This window comes from Oncorhynchus keta, chromosome 2, assembly GCF_023373465.1.
Source record: "Oncorhynchus keta strain PuntledgeMale-10-30-2019 chromosome 2, Oket_V2, whole genome shotgun sequence".
NCBI classification, from domain to species: Eukaryota; Metazoa; Chordata; class Actinopteri; order Salmoniformes; family Salmonidae; genus Oncorhynchus; species Oncorhynchus keta.
In genome coordinates this window covers 58478941-58497014 of record NC_068422.1, presented here as the reverse complement: position 1 = coordinate 58497014, position 18074 = coordinate 58478941, and the positions used below count along the sequence as shown (strand labels likewise).

The 18074-nt window shown below is 43.1% G+C and overlaps 2 protein-coding genes across 9 annotated transcripts in view; one reads left to right on the top strand and one right to left on the bottom strand.

Annotated features, from left to right (window-relative positions):
* nav2a (neuron navigator 2a) overlaps window positions 1-5163 on the top strand; it is a 316095-nt gene extending 310932 nt beyond the window's left edge. For all 8 annotated transcript variants that reach the window (XM_052479066.1, XM_052479059.1, XM_052479063.1 and 5 more), the window contains 8 exons: window positions 80-257; window positions 373-608; window positions 856-1010; window positions 1093-1164; window positions 1425-1621; window positions 1984-2102; window positions 2285-2485; window positions 2621-5163. In XM_052479066.1, coding sequence (XP_052335026.1) covers window positions 80-257; window positions 373-608; window positions 856-1010; window positions 1093-1164; window positions 1425-1621; window positions 1984-2102; window positions 2285-2485; window positions 2621-2746 — 1284 coding nt within the window. In that variant the 3' untranslated portion in view covers window positions 2747-5163. The remainder of the gene's footprint in view (window positions 1-79; window positions 258-372; window positions 609-855; window positions 1011-1092; window positions 1165-1424; window positions 1622-1983; window positions 2103-2284; window positions 2486-2620) is intronic.
* Window positions 5164-5222: 59 nt separating this feature from the next.
* On the bottom strand, window positions 5223-9550 carry dbx1a (developing brain homeobox 1a). The gene is made up of 4 exons (XM_035734453.2): window positions 9054-9550; window positions 8792-8899; window positions 6920-7122; window positions 5223-6740 (listed from the first exon to the last, which is right to left on the bottom strand). Exons 1-4 carry the CDS (start codon window positions 9421-9423, stop codon window positions 6405-6407), a joined length of 1017 nt encoding a protein of 338 aa, XP_035590346.1. The 5' UTR covers window positions 9424-9550; the 3' UTR covers window positions 5223-6404.
* Window positions 9551-18074: the final 8524 nt, after the last annotated feature.

The window sequence follows — 18074 nt, the reverse complement described above, 5'->3', positions numbered from 1 at the left end:
TCCAAATAAGTGACACAAGAAATTCACAGTAGAGTTGCGTGTCACCGAACCCGTGGCCTTTGCCCTCCTGCTTCCTTAGGAGTACATCACCCATGTGGACCCAGTGAGCCAGCTGGGGCTGACCTGTGACAGTGTGGAGGGATACAACATTGGGGATGTGCATCGCCATAGCAACACTGGTGTCTCCCACCCCCCCGAGCTGCTGCCCTGCGGCTACCTGGTTGGAGACAGCGACACCATCAACATCAGGCTCAAAGGTATGAGCGTGTGTGTTTCTCTAAATGTCTGCGTCTCTCCTCACAATCTGGTGTGTATTGTGCTCTCTGTGTAAAGTGATTCCCTCTCTGCCTCCCTCTCTCTCTCCCTCTCTAGGTGTGAGCAGTGAGAGTGTGGACTGCCTGGTGTTTGACACCCTGATCCCCAAGCCCATGCTGCAGCGCTACGTGTCTCTGCTGAGGGAGCATCGCCGTGTCATTCTCTCTGGCCCCAGCGGTACCGGTAAAACACACCTGGCCAACCGTCTGGCAAGACACCTGCTCCTGCAGGAGGGCCGACCCCTGACCCCTCACTCCGTCGTCACCTTCAACGTGGACCACAAGTCTAGCAAGGTACGTAGCGATGCCCCTGAAGCACCGTCGCCGCAGCATGGGGCACCGACTGGCGAGGCGATACACTGTGTGATGTGACCATTCATTTGCCTTTTTTTCTCTGTTATATTAGACGTGTCTTTAGAGGCAGAACTCAACAGTGGGTCTATGTTAAAACAACTCAGTAAGGGTTTTTGTGCATTGGAAAAAAAGACATGATGTGTAAACCTCTGTCTCTCTCTCTCGCTCTCTCGCTCTTTCTCTCTAGGAATTGCGTCAGTACCTGTCAGGCCTGGCTGAGCAGTGCAGCGGTGACAGACTAGAGGCAGAGAGCCCTCTAGTGGTCATACTGGATAATCTGCACCACGTCTCCTCTCTGGGAGAGCTCTTCAACGGGGTGTTCAACTGCAAATACCAATGTTGGTGAGTACACACACATGCGTGCGCGCGCACAAACACTTGTGTTTATTGTAAATGTGTTGATTTTCTGTGCGTGTGTCCCCAGTCCCTACATCATCGGTACTATGAGCCAGGCCACATCCTCCGCACCCAACCTACAACTCCACCACAACTTCAGGTGGGCTAACTCAACAGCCGTAATAAAACTAGATATACCAGTTGAAGATCAATAGCAGCTGAAAGGAAACCCAGCAAAATGTTTGAATTTGAAATGCACTTTACATGATTCATCACTAGGTGGCAGCAACAGACTGGGCAGTAATCCATTGCCCTCTCCATTCCTTCCGAATGGAAAGATGGAGTGTCTTCATTGGCTGTATTCATGAATGAGTCACTACCAATTAACTCCTCCTCTCTGTCGTTTGCGTATGTGATCAGATGGGTGCTGTGTGCCAATCACTTGGAGCCGGTGAAGGGCTTCCTGGGTCGCTACCTGAGGAGGAAGCTGATCGAGACGGAGATCGGCAGCCGCAAGCGCGTCCTGGAGCTGGTCAAGATCATCGACTGGATCCCTCGCGTCTGGCACCACCTCAACCGGTTCCTAGAGGCACACAGCTCCTCTGACGTTACCATCGGTAGGTAGAATGCACAACGACATCATAAACCAGCTATATGCCCCAATCTAAAAAAAAAAAATGGAAAAGATAATCACAGTAATTTTGAGATTTGTGGCGCTTATATTTTCTATTAATTTGGGGTTTCAGGCATATAGCTGGATCTACAAAACCGATGGGGTGGGATGTGGACTGATCTTGACATTAGGCAAATTTTGTGGTCTGAGAACATCTTTATGCACGTTCTTGTGCTTTGGTCACAATATTCTCAATATTCATAACCTCAATCTGGCCATAAACTCATTTTCCAAATGAGGATTTGGAAGGAAAGGCACAGTGGCACTATTGAACATCCATCTGACCTTTGACCTTTGCCTCCCCAGGGCCACGCCTCTTCCTGTCGTGTCCCATGGACGTGGCTGGCTCCAGGGTGTGGTTCACTGACCTCTGGAACTACTCCATCATCCCCTACATGCTGGAGGCAGTCAGAGAGGGACTGCAGGTAGGCCAAGTACATAAAGCCACGCAACAGACGTGCAACACATGCATATCTGTTCACACAGGCACACTGAAACATATCGGGTAACAAAAAAATAAATAATAATAATAATATGCACACACACACTCACTGTGTTAACATATTATTATCATATATCTCCCCTCCATCCGTCTCCGTCTCTGTAGCTGTACGGCCGTAGGTCAGCGTGGGAGGACCCGGCACGCTGGGTGATTGACAGCTACCCCTGGTCAGCCACGCCCACACCTGCTGATTGGCCCCCGCTGCTGCAGCTCCGCCCAGAAGATGTGGGCTTCGACGGTTACTCCGCCCCCAGGGAGGGCATCAGGAAGGAGCCGTCGCAGAGTGACAGTGACGCGGACCCGCTGGTGAGACAAAGGCGCAGGTCAAGTGTACACACAGCACACACAAGCAGGCACTGCAGATCCACGAGACAACACAGACACACACACACACACAGTCACACTCACGCTAACCTTTGACCCCGGCGTCTTTGTCCTCAGATGAGTATGCTAATGAGGCTGAAGGAGGCAGCCACTTCCTCCAGCCCTCAGAGATACGGCAGCGACTCTAATACCAACAGTCACCAACACGACATCCTGGACTCAACACTCGAGTCAACATTGTGAGCCGACGACTCCTCCTTCCCGAGAAGGACAAAACAACAACGAAAAAATGCATTCAAGTTAACGTTTTTATGTTCAGCCCAATGCAACGTTTCTTTTGAATGCGTTTTTTCCAAGCTCACGGGACACAGAAATCAAGCCACTCTAAATTGTCATACCAGGAACACTACGGGTGCCGGCAAACCCAGAACGAGAGGAGAACTGAGCAACAGCAAAGAAGGAGCGAAACAGAAAGCTGCCGTTGCTCTGTTGTTCTGTTTTTGCACCGTCGTGACCAACCGCTCTCCAGCTACTCCTCATGGACCGTTTAGACAAACGACTGACAGAAACCAGCGTTTTTACACTGTGTTATGGAGCATCATCTCCATCTTCGTTATTGTCCGTACTTATCAGCATCAGTACCGCGGTCTCCTTATTTCAGAAAAGAAAGAGACTGCGTCGTGGAGCCAAAAACCACCACGTCAACAAGCCCAGGCTCCCCGCGGCTCTCTTCCCCAGCTGCAATGCTCCAAACTGGGCTACAGATTGAGCTACAGGCCCTCTCCTCTGGAGCATGGTGCTGGAGGTGTCGTCTTCGTCATCTCCACAGAGACCAAATTCACTGGTTCCCAATGCCCCCCAGTGACACACACACACACACACACACACCTATCACCATTCACCTGCCCCTACATGTGACTCCTTTTGTCCCAAACGGGTCGCCTTGGCATAAGCTTCTTCTCCAGAAGAAAAGTCTCTACTTTGGTGCTGGACTGAATTTTAAAAAGATGCCTTACTTTTTTTTGTAACAGACTATGCGCATAGGCTACTTTTTTTAAAATGTAGTCTTTTTGGCTGTGAACTTACAGGGCTTTAAAAGTCGACACTCTCTTTGCGTTGTGCCTCGGCAGGTGGGCTTGTAGAACTATCCTCATATCGAACACCAATGTCATGTTATTAAGAGGTTATTTGGGCTTGAATAGGGAAAGGGACTTGGGCTTTAATGACATGTCATTCATTGTATTACTCCCAATGCTGAGAAGTTTGGATATAACTTATTAAGGACGACCCCGTGATATAGAAAAGTACATTTGGTTGGTGCTCAAAGTAAAGAATCATTTTGTAATGGATATGTCATGGATATGGGGGAGCGATTGTTAAGGAATTGTTTTGGTCTCTGTACCTCGTCTACCTTCTATACACCCCTTTGCGCCTTTGCCGTGCTTGTCGTCTGTTTTGATCACGTGATGTGTAATGATTGTCGTCGTCATGACGAAATGTCGAGTGAACATGTAACGACGTGTATAATCCTGCTTTGTTTTCAAGTCATTGTTTTACTTGAGCTCATGTTTTAAAGTCATTTTTTTTACTTGAGCTCATGTTTTAAAGCCATTTTTTTTACTTGAGCTCATGTTTTAAAGTCATTTTTTTACTTGAGCTCATGTTTTAAAGTGATTTTTTTTACTTGAGCTCATGTTTTAAAGTCATTTTTTTTACTTGAGCTCATGTTTTAAAGTCATTTTTTTACTTGAGCTCATGTTTTAAAGTGATTTTTTTTACTTGAGCTCATGTTTTAAAGTCATTTTTTACTTGAGCTCATGTTTTAAATGTACAAATGAGAGAGTACAAAATGGGAGAAGTGAAAGATTTAGAATGGTTATGGCTTCAGGGCGAAACATAATAGATTTGTTTTCTTGGCTTCAGAAATGTGTATATTGTCCCGTTTCCTCCAAACCTTCATCCTAGGAGGGGGGTTTGTCCGATAGTTATTTGTTTCCAGCATCGCTTCCGTTATCTTTCAATGTTTTGGGTGTTTCTTAGTCATCAATCCTATGCAACATTCATTTTGAACTCAAAAATTGAAGCCAAGCCTTAAGGTCAGTTCTTTGAGGTTTTTCAGCACTGCCAAGAGATGTACAGCAAGCAAAAGATTTTGTGAATCATTTTTTGGGGAGCTGGTACAGTCTTTGTTCATTTACACAATGAAATCAAAGTTGTGTCTGTACGCTTGGAGGGGGGGTCTCTTGTCATAGTCAATGCAAGCACACACAAAAAACGGATACGTAATGTGTTTGTCAGTCTGTATATCCACTTGCGAAAACCCTGTTCGCTTTGAGAGGTTTGGATGGTTGAAATGGATGTCGCTGTTGAATCCACATATTCTTAAAACTCAATGAATGTGTAGCATTCTGTGCTATGTAAAAATATATATATGTAACATAAGTGTAAATACTTGATTACCTTGCGACATTTTGATGACTTTTCTAGCCAATTTGTAACTACTTGAACATCAGTATTTTGTGTACAGTCTCTTTTGCATCAGAGCAGGCGTGTGGAGTTTATCATCAATGTTCTCTCCAGAGCTTGGAGAACTGATTCTCAAGGTCACTGTGCTAGTCTTAAGTTATTTGTGATTCAATAAAAAAAAACATGGTTATTTATTCATTAATGCAATGTGACTTATCAATTATGGCTCTCTACTAACATAAACCTGTCTATATATTTAATGTTTTTTTTTTTGTTGTCAATTTCCACTTTGTAATAGAAGATATACCATGTAACTGTTACATTTTATTTGGTATTTGTACAAAACATCGTGAAATATACACACAATACATTGAAATAAAACATGGTGAAATATTAACACATATATATACACACACAATACATTGAATTAACAAAATCGTATAAATTATGCACAAAATTTCTACACTTTTCAATAAAAACTCTAAGTAGTCCAGGTAACTCAAGTTTCTTGGCATAAAATGTCCATACAAATAGTTGTACAAAATACTGTACAATTGAAAGAGCTGTGCAAAACAGCAAATCATTTCTAAGTATATCCTATAAACAGGGACAGCTCCAGGAATAAGCGATATAAGTGGTCGCTTAGGGCCCCCGGCCACTAGGGCCCCCCCATATTTTTTTTAAAACTCAGTCAGGTTCTCAACTTACTGTTGAGAGTTAGAATAGTAGAATACACAAGGTGCAAGTTTGAAATTTGGTTGTGCATCAGCAGCTCTTTTTTAGATCGGTAAGTTAGTCTAGTCTAGGCAGTTAATCAAAACTTGTAGAAAATCATGGCCGAATACCGACCGGGCCCAGGGCCCCATTAATTTTGTTAGTCACTCTCACTCTGATAGCATTAACATGACATGTCATGGCAAAATGAATGGAACTGAATGACATAACATTTCAACAGTTTCTCTCTGCACCATGGCAAAATGTGTAGAACTGCAGAAAACTTGCTTTAAAACGGCAAAAAATGTTTCTCAGCCCCATGGCAAAATTAGTAGAATTGCATGAAATGTATAATAAAATTGCAACCTTTTCTTTCCACCCCATGGCAAAATATATAGAACTGCTGAAAACTTGCTTTAAAACAGCCTCATTTTCCATATGCCACATGGCAAAATGTGTAGAATTTAAGGAAATTGACTTTAAAACTCCTGTCAAAGGCAAGAGCCGGCCCTTCCTATAAAATAAACCCTGCAGTTATTTTTAAAAGAAATAATCATGGATATAGCTTAAATTGTTTGGACAGAAGTTCGTTGTTTTAAAAGTTGGTGGAACATGAAAAAAATAATCTTCGTTGGGTCTAAAATTAAGGGATACAGCCTCTGGCAAACCTGGTCACACAGGTACAGTTAATATGTGGATAACCATTTTATAAGCAAATAAATTATGAAACTGTGATTTCTTCTTCATCCGATTCTGAGAACTCCGAGTGCTTGCTGGAGAGAGATGGCGACGAGAGGTTCGATCCGGCGCTGTTAGACAACTCGCGCCCCGCCGCGGGGGAATGGCAAAGGCCAGGCGCGCCTCTAGCACCGAATGGGTCCTCTTCCATCTCGTCCTCCTCTTCCTCCGCGGAGGACTTCTTGCCGACGTCGCTGAGATCTGGGTGTGGGTTCGTTTTAGTGGGCAGGGTCTGCTCTCGACAACCTCCTGACGACAGGAGCTCCCTCTCTTTGGAGTTCCTCCACTTCATTCTGCGGTTCTGGAACCAGATTTTAACCTGGCGAAGAAAAAGGAATAGTATAGCCAGTTAGTTCTGTTTCAGTTTATAGAGGTTGACTTTATTACAGAGTTTCAATAATACGAAACAGAATCAACTTTAGCATGCATGCGCGTTAGCGTAAATACACGCGCATTATGCACAGCTTAGCCCTGGGCAAATAAAAGTACGTGATTTACCTGTGAGTCTTTGAGGCCGAGCTTTGAGGCCAGCTTCTTCCTGTCTGGTTTGCTGATGTATTTCTGTTTCTGGAACATTTTCTCCAGAGCTTTGCGCTGCACGTCAGAGAACACCGCGCGTCTGAGCATCCCTCTCCTCGGCTTCCCTCTGTTGGCCAGTGGCCAAGAGAAGGTCCCGGGGATGGGCACGACCGATGAAGAGGCTGTGGTTAGAAGAGGGGGGGGACGTTAATTCAACAAATAAACACCGTTCATTCATTTTTTTAAAAGCATGCCAAAACGTAGCAATCGGCTTAAAATAGACGTTAACATCGGTCCCCTGGAAGGCTATTTCCTTAGCCAACTAGCCTACTTTTTTTTTTTTTTTTTTTTTTTTTTACACTTGTCTACAAACTTTGCAATCTGTTATGATTGAATATGCTTCCCCATTTTGGCCGCGGAATACGTCTCCTTTTTGAGTGAAATGGCACGAGGTGACTAATTAGCACATTGGTCGGTCCCCAGCCGCATTGGTATGGTAAGGAGGCAGCGTATCCTTTAAGGAACCCCGCGAGGACGGATAGAGGAGTTAATAAACCGTGAACGGTAATTGTGTAGTAATGAACTAACGCAGAAAAGATTTTGGACAGGCTGCGAATGCCATATATTATCGCGACAAAAGGAGATTTACACTTTCAAACTAAACACCACTGCATACCTGAATACTGATGCCGAGGGGCCCAGGGTGCATTTGTTCTGCCCTCAAATCATTTTCATTAAATGAACACGAACAGCTATTCAGGCCGCTCGAGCTGTTTCGTGAAGGTATTCAGCGCATCCCATGAAAAGACTCCCATTATGATTCGTCTGAATGAAAGCTTGGACTAGCGACTTTATAGACTTTTCTAAGAGATTATTATTTATTTCGTCCTGTTTGATTGGCCCCAGAGTTTAAAACACGGAGAGGCGAAGGAGGTCGTTTTAAGGCATGATGTGTTTTTCAAGTCAGGGATATAGTAAAAACACTGAACATTTGTAGTGTGCACTGATTAGATTATTGTTCATGCAAAGAATAATTATTTACAAGCCGCTGAATTATTGCACACGTGCACATGTATGCCTATCTATAAGCCTACCATGTATTGCCAAATAACTTGGGCTAAGATCACCTTCATATCCACCACTCATGGTTGCACTTCCCATAATCAGGCACAATAACGAGCTATGTGGTCTTGTGAGAATATTGAAAGCTGTGAATGGCGCCTAATAGGGAAATTAGTGTATGACTGGTCTTCGCCTCTTGCCTGCCTGGTAGAAGTCACTCTGGGGTGCGTGGGTGGCTTGCGCAGGGGGGCTGACCAAATTGGTTATGGTGCTGAAAGCATTGTTGGCAGCCAGTGGCCCAGTGCCCCTGCCCTGTGGGAAAACGCGGGACCTTGCGGAGGAGACACCAAAATGGCCTTAATGCATGAGACCGTGGGGGGGACGAGACCGAACCGCAGCCCGTCTCGAAATTAAACCGTGATGATTCCGGATAATGGGTTAACTAGCAGTTGGGGGAAAGAGGGCTATGCTAGCGACCAGTGAGCTCAGCAGCAGAGAGGTCAGTGCAAATGGAACCAATTCCACCCAACCACACCACACCCACTCTGAAAGCACTGAAAGGTTCGCAAGCTAAGTTTTGCAGTGATATGCGTGCCTCTACAGGGCGTGTGCAAAAAGGTGCAACTTTCAGAGCTTTGCAGAAAGCATTCAAAGCATTATTTGGAAAAGTAGTTCTATAAAACATTTTTATATGAAAAGTTCTGAACGCTGTCCCAGTCGAGAGGTGAGTATGAACTGTGCGCAAAGTGCAATTAAACGGTGTCTTAACGTGCATGATTAGTTCTTTACCTGGGAAATATGCAGACCTGAAGAAGGCGGGGTGGAAGGATCCGTCGAAGTAGGGGAGAGAGAAGGCCTTGGGGTGCATACTGTGGTGGATGGCGGGGGGCAACGATGCTGTAGAGGAAAATACCATGTGTCAAGGAACGCCAACAATCAAGACAACACTCATGAAGAGAAACACGTTTTTGTCTCTTTTACAATATGCTAAGTGTAAAGGAACTGCTAAAATTACCAATTAGAAAGAAGGTAAAACTTTGTTCACACTCACCGGTCTTTGGTGATGGTGCAAGGATTGCGCTGACTCCAAACTTAAGATACGTTGGATCTTTACTGCTCGGTTGTGACGTTTTCGGCGCGCATGATTCGCGCCTCAAGACAGTTGGAGAGACGATGCGCTCCAGTGGCATGGCACTGAAGGACATGGTGGTGGTGGTTGTCGCCGGGGAGACGCTTGCTGAGGGGAGCGTCCGTCTGAGGTGGTACCCCGGCGGCCTGCTTATCCGCAGCAGGTCCTCCACTAGGAAGCTGGAATGGGTTGGAAATGCGTTCTGCAGGGACTGGTGTACCGGCAAGGAGGCGGAGGGGCGGTAAAGGCCTGGGTACATCGCATTAGGCGCAAGGATGCTTGGGATCATCATGGTCCCGTCTGTAGTATAACGCAACACGAAACGATCTGTTGAAATACTCCTTCAAGAACAAATGAGGATCTGATAGGTTCCAATCTGAATGACTAGCTTTACTCCTCTGGCCCCTCTACTCTGGGGAGAGGCGTTTTATAGCAGGCTGCCCCAAAGCTCCTTTCAGAACTGTCAGCCTCAACAATGAGGTTCAACAAAGTTCTCTACATGGGTTGCTTTCAAGCGCCGTGCCGGGAGCGCTGATTGGCCAGAGAGTGCAATTTATGATTGGATTAGACTCCATAAGCAAGGAACACACAATGTCCCTTCCACAAAAGAGGCATAGTCATCAATTTTGCATATTGACCACGTTCCATTGAGGCTCTGCAATTGGGTTTTGTTTAGTGGAGACGCACGCAAGGCTAATTAAAAAGCGATCCTAAAAGATTCAGACATCATTTGGGGCTTCTGAATGAGGGCTTAACCCAGAAGAAGCAACTATATTTATTCAGCTCCCCTGCTGTGTTTTAATAGATCAAATGTTCGAATGAAAGCTACAGCGCACTAAAAATGATACTATAATAACTCGATCATAACGACGACAACAAACAGCAAAACATTCGTATTACAACAACAACGGTAATACAATAAATATCGCATGAATAATGCATCAATAACATAGGCTATGAATATTGACAATCATTCTCGCAATCATAATAACACAGATAGGCTCAATCTAATCGCCGTGGTTTCATTTAGCATCCCTTATAAACTAGCATACTTTGAAGTGTGCATTTATTTAGGGATACGTGGATTGCGTAAAATGCATATTGGCTTCGTGTTTCACCGGATTCTCAACACTCAATCTGGACCTCGTCATGGAATAATGTCTTAAACGGATTTCTGCTCTCGGAACGCTTTAACAGATGTGTTAAATATCACGGGCTTTGCAAAGTCTTCATTCGGTTGCGCCAGACCCAGGCCCACTGCACATTTGAGCGCAGAGGAGAAGTGTGCGGCCCTTACCGTGACACTGCTGATCCTGTTAACCATGAACTAACTGTCACCCTCAGCTGCCATGGCGCCCCTCTCTCCCTTTCTCTCCCTCGCCTTCAAAAAGCCCTACTGGAATAAAAGCTTTATTTCTATAGACGTGGTTTGTTCTGCTGTTTTATCCAGCTGAATAAAAGTGCATCTGTGATTTGATTTAAAACGCATTCATATGAGCGCACATTGAAAGCTGGTATAAAATTCATATTAAAGCGGGATTTGAGCCGGTTGCCGTCGCGTTTAGTTTGCTCTGTCTTTTAACCAGGCATTAGCATTAAACTAAATCCATTTCCAAACCGAAATTCATTCATGTTACCGTCGCGTTGATTCTGCTCTTGTCTTTTAACCAGGCATTAGCAATAAACAAAATCAATTTCCAAACCGAAATTCATTCATGTTACCGTCGCGTTAATTTTGCTCTGACTTTAACCAGGCATTAAACAAAATTAATTTCCAACCCGAAATTCATTAATGTTACCGTCGCGTTGATTCTGCTCTGTCTTTAACCAGGCATTAGCATTAAACAAAATCCATTTCCAAACCGAAATTCATTCATGCTATTGTTTTTTTTTTGGTGCCAAAATAGTGTATAGGCTAAAATAGTAAGCATATTCTAACAATGTCAAACGAATATAGGGAAAAACGAAAACATAGCCTGTTGTCAAAAAAGCCTAAGCTTGTAAGACGCATTTGTTTATTAAAAACAAAACAAAAATATAGGCTAACGAAATAAAACAACATATCAGGGAATGGAAATGGGATACCTAGTCAGTTGCACAACTCACTGTGCAACTATTCAACCTACCAGAAATGTTTCATTCATATTAGCCTAAATATATTATTTTCAAGTTAGGCTATAATTTAGGCTATAATTTGCTTTCAAGACAAACAATGATAATTCGATTTTTGAAAGCATAAAAAACAAACGAAAAACGAATCTTATGTTAGTTTATACTTTCTTGCTTCATAATTAAATGCATTATTTTAAGCACGTGATTTTTAATGTAGCCTAGGTTGAATCGACATTACAGCCAATATTTAGCCTAAACGTGATATAAAAGTTATTCGAGAATTATAGCCTAAGTGGTTAAACATTCATCGAATATAAAGTGATCACGATCGGTTAATTAAAACGGAACGCCTCAGTGAAATGATTCCCTCGTGAAAGACAGTGAACGCCCCCCCCCCCAAAAAAAAAACAAAAAAAAAACCTGCGGTAACACCGTCACCATTCACAACGAAAGTAACTAGACCTTCAAAGCTTTTTTATGAGCCTATATATCTTTAATTTGCTCCAAAAATCCTCCCTTTGTGACTGCAAGCAGATGGTTTGCAGGAAGCCTCGATCACCGAGACTAATTTCTACTAGCTTTGCAAGCTTGCCACGTCTTGGCCACTTTTACCAAACAGAGCAAAAACAGCTGGCTCCGGCTGAATTAATGCCATTAAAAGCACATCTCTAAAATATTACAGGACCCACCACCCCTCCCCCCGCCGTGTCCCACCCTCGAATTGACACAAGACAGACTGCTTCTGCATTGAAACGGAAAAGGGGTCTACTGAAAGACCCGGACCTCAGGTCCTTAACGCTGCCTCCACATCTCAAAACAATTTACTAAATAGATTAACTTAACCATTGTCTTGCGTCACTTTCTGCTTCGTTAAGTGAATGGGTTGAGTAAATATGTTATACCCATGCATGAACGCTTCTGTATGGCCCGTTACATTGTATCCAGGGTCCGACAGGTGGTTAGCTGTTTATTATTCTACCATTATATGTTGGTGACGTCAAGGAAAATGACATTTTCAGAGCGCGGATGGACAGATTGCTCTGACTGGTACGCAATTCTCCCGAATGACACCAGTCATCTAGCTACCCATCTTTAGTGTCTGACGAGGAGGTGTCCCGTTTCATTTTCAAAGTGGGGGAATTCTCTTTTCATTACTCCATTATGGGCCTATAAATTCGCCCTCGGGGAACATTTATTTCACTCTTTCAAGAAGAATGAAGATGGTATGACAATGATCCAAAATGATATCCGTCTTCTACAACAACAAAAAGTACCCGGTCTACTCTATACAGAACGGCAGAGAAAGAAGTGATTATAAACACAACAGCCCCATAGACATAATATGCTACCCTTCCTTAAACCAGTTCTGAAAACAGGCCAAACACCCAAAAGACTAGGTTACGCACAGCGGTTTGTTGACTTTCATTGCGAATCCAACGACTGCACATTTCAATTGACTGAACAATGTCCTTTAATGTAGCCGAACTACCTCAGATAGTCTACAATGCGGCGGTGTACGGACAGGCTCTCCGGTGAGGGCTAAGCTAACCTTTAACAACAACAAAAACGCAGAACAATGCAGGGAATTCGAAATGCCACAAGATTCAGAGGAGCAGTGACAAGCATTAAATCGATATTAACTTTGTATTAAACATAGACCCCTCCTCCCCAAACGGAGTAAAGCCATATCTCCTCGGGACAATGCGCTCTGTTCAGAGATTCCCTTGCACCTGTTCTTTGACTGCTGAGCAGCCAGTCCCGTGCGCTCAGAGGGCGATGGGAGAACAACATGTTCTTTTCATCCTAGGGCGGTTATTTAACTCATGCTTGTCGGACATGATCTTTCAACGTTGTAGTCTTGACGTGTACATTGATTACTTCATGTTTAATTCAGCATTCGTTTGCAAAATATACTGCATGTCAGTGGTCTATAATATAATAATAATAATAATAATAATATATGCCATTTAGCTGACGCTTTACTTACAGTAATGTGTGCATACATTCTACGTATGGGTGGTCCCGGGAATCGAACCCACTACCCTGGCGTTACAAGCGCCATGCTCTACCAACTGAGCTACAGAAGGACCACTAGTCTATGCATTGCACTGCCTAATTCATTAATATATAGTTATGCTATGATATCATCTGTATTGTCAGTTTATAAGCATACCTCTGAATAAGGTAGGCCATATTTGTGCCCTCAAACCTATGTAAATGTAATGTGTGTATTTTACTGTCACCATATTGCCCAGTACTGGGACAATGTGTGTAATGTCAACCTTTCCCCCATCTTTTGGCACTCTTATATCAGCACCGCGCTGCCTGCATCTCAAGTGGTGTTCTAATCCTCTTAAGGACATGTTGGTACAGTTTGCATATCATTCACCCATCGAAGAGAAAGACCATAACACGCTCCATTCACCAGGATCCTCAGCCTCCTTTCACCAGGGTCACAGCCACCAGCATTAGCATCATCTGACAACCAGTACTATTGTTTACGACCTTGTATGCCAAGTTAATTGCTCATTAATACCAGACAAACCAGAGGGGTGAAGAGGAAGCAGGAGTAGTCAGATTCAGCTGGTTTGAAACAGGCAGGTAGTAGTTATTTGATTACGTGTATTTTAACTGAAAAAAATCAGGCAATGTACATGTATTTCACAACCAGACAGCCCCACACCCCATCTGTTGCCTGCAGTTATGGCATTTTCTTTAGAGGTTGAGTTTCAAAATAGATATAACCAGTTGCTTTTTATGTTATTCGATTACCATGTTGTCTCTGTTTGGAAACAGAAACCAATCAGTGAGGTAGCCTATGTCTCAGAGAATGGACATGGGTAGCAGTGAAGTTATTCAAACTCTTCAGGGTCTTTTGCATTTCAAATGTATACTTTTTCTTCGGGGACTTGTTTTTTTTACTCCTTTTCAGGTCTAGCATGTAGGCCTTAAGCAGTAAACACACACACACACACACACACACACACACACACACACACACACACACACACACACACACACACACACACACACACACACACACACACACACACACACACACACACACACACACACACGCGCACACGCACATACACACACACACACACACACGCGCACATGCACACACTCTCCCCCCAAAAGCCTTAAATTTGTCACAGTGGCTCAACGGTAATCAATTGCAAATGTATCTCACTCTGAGTTTAATCTCATCTGGCCAACAGTTTCACGGGTGCAGGACGATTTGCAAGAGGGGCCCACCGTACCCCCTCAACACCCCTCCACACCCCCTCAGCACCTGGCAGGCTTTTGGGGTAGCATCTTGTAAACGCCCACTGCTTAAACGGGTGCCCCCTCTAAGCACCCAAGCGTCCCTGCGCAGCACAGAAAGAGGGGCGAGCTCTGTGGTTGTCAAGACCGGTTTAGATTAGAGGTCCTGTAGTGACATTAGCCATGAGTCCCATAGTCAAACCAACACTGGGGTAGTAGGATTGTTTAATTTAGATATTGAGCCAATAGAAATAGTGGTGATTAGAGTGTGGGCGGGGAATGAAATGGTTTTGTGTGACGTTACATGTTTTTTCCATCTAATAAAGTGTGAAAATCCCATGTAGACTGGGCACACACAGTGCCTTCAGAAAGTATTCACACCCCTTGACTTTTTCCACATTTGATTGTGTTACAGCCTGAATTTAAAACAGAGTAAATTGAGATTTAGTGTCACTGGCCTACACACAATACCCCATAATGTCAAAGTGGAATTGTGTTTTTTGACATTTTTTACAAATTTAAGAAACAATGTAAAGCTATTCAACCCTTAAATCATTTCAGCAGTAAAGCCGTGCTTAAGAAGTCACATACTACGTTGCATGAACTCACTCTGTGAGCAGTAGTGTTTAACATGATTTTTGAATAACTACCTCATCTCTGTACCCCACACATATGATTAACTGTAAGGTCCTTCAGTCGAGGACTGATTTCAAACACTGATTCAACCACAATGACCAGTGAGGTTTTCCAACGCCTCGCAAAGAAGGCCACCTATTGGTAGATGGGTAAAAAATAAAAAGCAGACATTGAATATCCCTTTGAGCTGGTGAAATTATTAATTACACTTTAGATGGTGTATCAATACACCCAAGTCACTTGGGAATATGAGAAACCCCTCAGGGATTTCTCCATGAGGCCAATGGTGACTTTAAAACAGTTACAGAGTTTAATGGCTGTGATAGGAGAAAACTGAGGATGGAGCAACAACATTGTACTTACTCCACAATACTAACCTAATTGACAGAGTGAAAAGAAGGAAGCCTATACAGAATAAAGAATATTCCAAAACATGCATCCTTTTTAGAATAAAGCACTAAAGTAAAACTGCAAAAATTGTGGCATACAAATTAACTTTATGTCCTGAATACAAAGTGTTACGTTTGGGACAAATCCAACAGAAAACATCACTGAGTACCACTCTTCGTATTTTCAAGCATGGTGATGGCTGCATTATATCATGAGTATGCTTGTCATTGGCAAGGACTAGGAGATTTGTAGGACAAAAATAATTGGAATAGAGCTAAGCAGAGGCAAAATCCTAGAAGAAAACCTGGTTCAGTCTGCTTTTCAACAGACACTGGGAGATGAAATCACCTTTCAGCAGGACAATAACCTAAAACACAAGGCCAAATATACACTGGAGTTGCTTAACACAACATTGAATTTCCCTGAGTGACCTGTTTACAGTTTTGACTTGAATAGGCTTGAAAATCCATGCCAAGACAAGCTTGAAGAATTAACCAGAAAGACTCACAGCTGTAATTGCTGCCAAGGTGATTCTAACTTGTATTGAGTGAGGGGTGTGAATATTTACGTAAATTAGATATTTCTGTATTTCATTTTCAATACATTTCCAACATTAAAAAAAACATGTTTCCACTTTGTCAGTGTGGGGTATTGTGTGTAGATGGGTGAGAAAAAAAAATATTTATCAGTTTTGAATTCAGGCTGTAACACAAAAAAATGTGGAATAAGTCCACAGGGGTATGAATACTTTCTGAATGCACTTTCTGTTGTAAGACTGCAACAAATAATCTAGCTAATCAGTCAATCAATCAATCAATCAATCACTTTCCTTTTCCTTTTCCATGTGGTGGGGGGGTTCAGTAAGGGAGGGGGTTCTTAAAACAGAACATATGAATGGGTGGCTTGGGGGTGTGAGGAGGGGGGATTGGGTATGGTTGAGGGACTCTGGTGCCTGTTGGCCCTATGGCATTGATGCGGCGTTGGCCATATAATCGGATTGCGAGGTGGTGAAAGTGAGCCCTGGTGCTTATGTCAGTTTGCGTCTCGTCAAGCTGAATAATACGCATGGCTGAGAAGCGCAGTGGCCACTCACCATTGAGGCCTCTCGCCGCTCGTGGCTAAGCGATTCTAAAAGAGAGAAAAAAGCCCTCATTGGATTCATATATAATTCTTACTCAAGCGTTTTGATGCATTTGCATTTTAGCGGTAAACCGGTGGTCGCTTTTCAGCTGTGTGTGTATGTGTGTGTGTGTGTGTGTGTGGAGGTCTCCAAGCCTAACCCCTGTAAAAGCAGCTCTGTGTAGAGGGACACGGTTCTTGTGCTCAGGCCCTCATGGTTAATCGAGGAGCAACGACAAAACAACTTGACATTTAACTTTTTTTTTTCTCTTATCTGGTGCTATGTTCGGCAAAAAAAGTTGAAGCAACAAATCCATTTGAAAATGGCCTACGTGGCATCGATATAAGTCCGAAACAGTGAATCTAGTGTCCAAATGAACTACAAAGTGTAAATGGGATCATTTTGATCATGAAGTCAGTCTCGTCTAAAACAGAGTTTGGAACATCCATGAGTCACAACGGGGAAATTCAAGTTGGGTTTTGATTTGACAAGGTCCATTTGCCCAATAACATGGGGTGAACAGCTGCAGTGATTGCTCTCTGTCCAGTGGCATAGACAGGCTGTTTATATAAGACATCATGTCTGACATTTTTTTTTATTTGCGAAATACCTTAGTTAGATGTAAAATTGCGCAACTCAAATACCCTCGGCAAAACTGTAACATTTTCTTACAGATTTCTTTAGTTATCTTAGATTCACTCTGGGAATTTTGAGGAAGTGAAATAGCCTTCCGCATCTACAGTGTCTCATAGGGGACAAACATCATAACCGAACGCGGAATCGGTCAGGGATACACACCAAGACTGAAATCTCATTTTTCGAATGAGCAACAGAAAAACAGATGTGCCAATCGGCGTGTTCAGTGTCTCTGTAAAGCAGAAGTCAATTACTTTACTCCCGTGTAGTTCAATTATTTGACATGGACTAGTATGAGATATCAGTTTGTGCCCAATTCAGACTTGAGATAAGTTGACTGAACAATGGACTTAAGTCACAAAATGTTGACTTTAGGGCTCTATTCAATCTGCATCGCTGAAGCAATACGGATTGTGCAATAGAAATGTGAAGGTCATTTCCGATTGAGCCAACGTATGTAACGTTTACCGTGAGTGCGGTCTCCACTAATGCGGTAGCATTGCCTTTAAATTTCAATCACGCTGTAAAGCTGAACTTCCGTGATACATATTGAATAGCCCTTATCTTATTGACTTAAGTCCATGTTAAGGCTACTTATCTCAAGTCTGAATCAGACCCTTTGTGAACAAGATACTTTTGCTCCAAAGATTATAGGACTTTTTTTTCCCTTTGGCAATTTTATGTACCAGTGCAACCGCGTTAGTTATGTTATTTTGAAGAAGTTTTTTTTTTTAAAGGTAAATATGTCTATGAAAGGTGTATGTAAAGCCAATTGAATGTTT

What these genes read in the sequence shown, in the direction of transcription:
- dbx1a (XM_035734453.2), bottom strand. Translation starts at nt 9,423, where the DNA reads ATGATGATCCCAAGCATCCTTGCGCCTAATGCGATGTACCCAGGCCTT. An exon ending in TGCACCATCACCAAAGACCG is followed by an intron (nt 8,900 to 9,053) that starts GTGAGTGTGAAC and finishes TTTCCTCTACAG; the next exon opens with CATCGTTGCCCCCCGCCATC. An exon ending in TCGGCCTCAAAGACTCACAG is followed by an intron (nt 6,741 to 6,919) that starts GTAAATCACGTA and finishes TTTCTTCGCCAG; the next exon opens with GTTAAAATCTGGTTCCAGAA.